This window comes from Carassius auratus, unplaced genomic scaffold, assembly GCF_003368295.1.
Source record: "Carassius auratus strain Wakin unplaced genomic scaffold, ASM336829v1 scaf_tig00017499, whole genome shotgun sequence".
In the NCBI taxonomy this organism is placed as follows: Eukaryota; Metazoa; Chordata; class Actinopteri; order Cypriniformes; family Cyprinidae; genus Carassius; species Carassius auratus.
Window position 1 is genome coordinate 225,482 of NW_020524791.1, and position 4,045 is coordinate 229,526.

The 4,045-nt window shown below is 33.4% G+C and overlaps 1 protein-coding gene across 1 annotated transcript; it reads left to right on the forward strand.

Moving 5' to 3' along the window:
* The first annotated feature begins 545 nt into the window (after window positions 1–545).
* Window positions 546–3,168, forward strand: LOC113075705 (uncharacterized). The gene is made up of 6 exons (XM_026248396.1): window positions 546–904; window positions 1,426–1,472; window positions 1,885–2,175; window positions 2,275–2,520; window positions 2,621–2,689; window positions 2,795–3,168. Coding segments are annotated over exons 1-6 (900 nt in total). The 5' UTR covers window positions 546–902; the 3' UTR covers window positions 3,040–3,168.
* The last annotated feature ends 877 nt before the right edge of the window (window positions 3,169–4,045 follow it).

Sequence of the window (4,045 nt, forward strand, 5' to 3'; positions counted from 1 at the left end):
CAAAGGTGAATTTACTCTAATGAATTTCTGATTAAAATTCTTAACTAACAGCTATTTCAACTAAAAGATGCAGTTACAGTATTTTGATGTTGTCCATTAGAGAGAGCCATAATCTTACTAGAGGGGCACAGGATAAGGAACCATTTTAATCTTTTTTCTATTAGTTGCCATCTCTTTGAATGTAAATAAAAAGCATTGATTTAGTTAATTTGTAAAAGTATGGTGTACTGACAGCATATTTGAATATAATTAGTCTAGGCCTACAGTGAAATGTAGATCATTAAACATTTTTAATAGACCCCAATAAATCATATTTTCAAGTTGCCAGAGATGATTAAATAAATTGCCATCCATTTAAAATGAAAATACTTTTTTTTTTTTTTTTTTTTTTAATGCAAATAATAATGCATTTTATAAGACACGTATTTGCTATTGTGGTCAAATAATAAAATGAACACTTAAACTGCAAGCTTTATTATACATAATTATAATTTATAAAAAATGAAAGTGCCTATATATAATGTTTGCTCGATTAATGAGGAAAGGTCACCTATTCGTGAATAAATTAACGGCTAGTTAAAGATGTAAAGGAAACTGAACACAGTATTAATTAAAAATAAACTGGCATTAGGATTCAATCTCTTGCTCTTCTTAGTTTCTATATGTATGTTAACATAATTCAGCAGCAAATGAAGACTGACGTCAGGATGTGGTTTTTCCAAAAAAGAAATTGACTTAATAACCAGCAGAGGGCAATAAAGACCGATCATCCTCAGGAAGCTCACCCGTGTGGAAATTATTATACTTTCACTTTTATTTTAACAGATCTCGTTAAATCCGCAGTGGTTTACAAAGTTTAGACAGAAAGCCACAGAAAGCAAGACTCATGCAGAACTTTCACAATGTAAGTTTTAAGTTTGTGGGGTTTTGTGTTAATTATACTAATAGTTTGTTTGTTTTCCTTTTTGGTGGAAAATAGTTTCCTGCTAACCTGCTAATGATGCTAAGGAAATGTCAAAATGTTTACCATTATAATGATGAACAAATATTATGTTAAAGTTTTCGATTGTTGGATTTATTAATGTAATTATCAAATTGTTCTACACCGATTGGTTGTTGTAATAAAAGTATTGTTAGGTAAAAGTTAATGAACTTCTTCGACTTCGAGTTTTTGTCCTTTGGACACTGGGTTAAAAGTAAAATCAAAGCTTCACATTATAGTTTGATGTTTTTTGTTAGACATTTTTATCATGTCTACGTGTTAAATCTTTAAATTAAAATGAAACTGTAAGTTTAGAGACGGCTGTATTGAGGTCAGCTGTGTATTTTTTTTTACCAGTCAGCGAAGTATTTTATAGTTGTATTAATGTCTTTGTGATGTGTGTCTGTATCTGTCACATAACAACTCTTCTGTACTTTTATCAGGTTCAAAATCTTCGGTCTAATGCTGCTGTTTGGCCTTGTCTTTAGTGGTCAGTATCAATTTGTTCATAACCTGTGTTTATTTCTTGTAGTCAGTTTTTTGTCTCTCTTGTCACTCACCCACTCAAGTGTCTTTTGTTGATATTTGTGGATTGGTTGACTTGAATTTTCCAGCATATTACATGCATATCCCAGCATTTTCCCAGCATATTACATCACTGATTTATCTTTGTAGTTCATTTATTATAACAAACATTTGGTGCTGCTGTATAATGAATAAACATGTTCAAATGTGCCACTGATTATTCGCTTCATTTATATGTATGTTCATTCTAGTTGACTAAAATACCTATCCTAGAATATTTTATGATGAGCTTGATAACGGAGAACAAACAGATATCACATCTATTTTTCAGTATTGATACTTTGTATTGAGTTAATATTAACTGTTTATATTTGCAGGAAACAAAGATATACCAGTGACGGGAAAAACAGGAGGCAACGTCACCCTAGCGTGTGAATTTATTGCCAATAGGATTGTTCAAGTTGAGTTATTCAGTGAGTCAAAAGACATAGATATTTGTGAGACTGAAGAATGTAGTGGACGAGTGTTTAAAAAAGCAGCCTGTGACGTGGTCATCAAGAATCTGAGCTTCAGTGACGCTGGGAAATACACTTTGAGAGTCTTTTACAATAATGATCAGTCAAACGTGGCACAGCAAAAGGACCGGATATACCAACTTCATATTCATGGTAAATTCATTACTGATTAAACCATCAATGTATGTTTTTTTCCAAATATTACATTTGATTAAACATTATAATGACTGATGTCTTTGTGTTTCTCCTCAGACGAGATTACTGTGAAAACAGGCAAGCCACTAAAAATGCATGTTCTGATGTCCATTGCTAATAAAGTGGAGAAAAACTCCAGTGGAGAGTGGACGGAGGTGTGGAAGAGAGGTCATGGGGTCTGGAGTGATCGAATGAATGTCAGTGATGAAAACCTGATCATTAAAGCTTTTACGGACAATGATGCAGGAACATACAGAGTTCTGAACTCTGAAGGAGAAATCCTGATCACAGTGACTGTCACAGGTGAGAGGAACTCAGTGGATATGTGAAAAAAAAAAAAAAAACATCTGAGGTTCAAAACTGATGTTAAACTGTGAGACTAAGCATTCAATATCCTTTACAGAATCAGGTACACAATCATCGGGAAAACTGGACACAGATAAAGACAAAACTGGTGACACTGGAGAACACAGTAAGTAAAACAGAAGGCACTGATAGCTTTACAAAAATGTAAGCAGTGAGTTAAAAAATATATAACAATTGTGCACTCCTCTCACTTTCCCCCTTCCACCTGTAGATCACTGGATTTTGCCAGTAGGAGTGTGTTCTGGAATTCTGGTGGTTCTGGCTGTGATTGCTGTCATCATGTGGCGATGTTGGCCCAGAAGTTACAGGCCGGCTCCAGTACAGGAGAATCCAGAATCCAGAGCAACCAGAGGAGTTGGGGAACCTCTAATGATCTTACCTGAATGTGATGAAACTGCACAGGAGCACTGGACACGTGGTGACACCACAGTTATTAGAAATTGCCTTCAACACTAACAAGATTTTGTCATCCTATACTGGCAGCTAGAGGTGTGCCATAATATCACTGTATGATAATATAGTAATTGTTGCTTAATTGATGAGCAAACTGATTATGTCACTTCACAATAGCAAAAACAATCATTTTAAAATCAAATTAATAATTTAAAAAAAAGTAAAAGTAAAAAGTTTTTTAAGTTATTCTCAGTCAAGATACTTTGTTTAGCCAACATAAATGTACAATTTTACAATGAATGACAAACATGGACTTATTCCTCTATCAGTTTATTTCAGCATTAAGGACATATGGAAATTATAATGACTGTATTGAGAACAGTGAAAAGTTAGAGAAACCTTAACAGACAACTCAGTCTTATTTGTAGACAACATTATCTTTGTAAAGCATCCAACAAAACTAAGATATCCAGGAAATAGATATAAGTAGGTGAACATACTCTAAGCCTTCATACTTGACACAAAAAACCTTGAGACCCAGAGATCAGAATCAGAAGAATCAGAATCAGAATGAGCTTTATTGCCAGGTATGTTTACACATACGAGGAATTTGTTTTTGTGACAGAAGCTCCGCAGTACAACAGAATGACAGCGACAGAACATAAAACACATAATAAAAGAATAAAAAATACAAATAAGTAGATAGTGAATGACAATATACAAATGACAATTGTAGGCAGGTACATTACAAAATGAAGTTATGTGTGTACATATATATTGTGTGCAAAATTTAAGTGTATACTAAGTATGTGTGTTAGATAAATAAAGTGTGTGTGTATATAAATATAAAGTGTAGTGTGTTCGCCGTTATTATCAGCAAGATGAGCTTTTTACATCACACAACACAACAAATAACAAACAGTAAAGACAATACAAAAATGAAAACAATTAAAAAGTCAGCAAACAACAAACCAATAATCCTATAACAGTAACTGCATATTTTATTCATGCCACAATGCATGCTGGGAACTCACAAAGTCCTAACATTTCAGCAAAATGAAACTGGCTT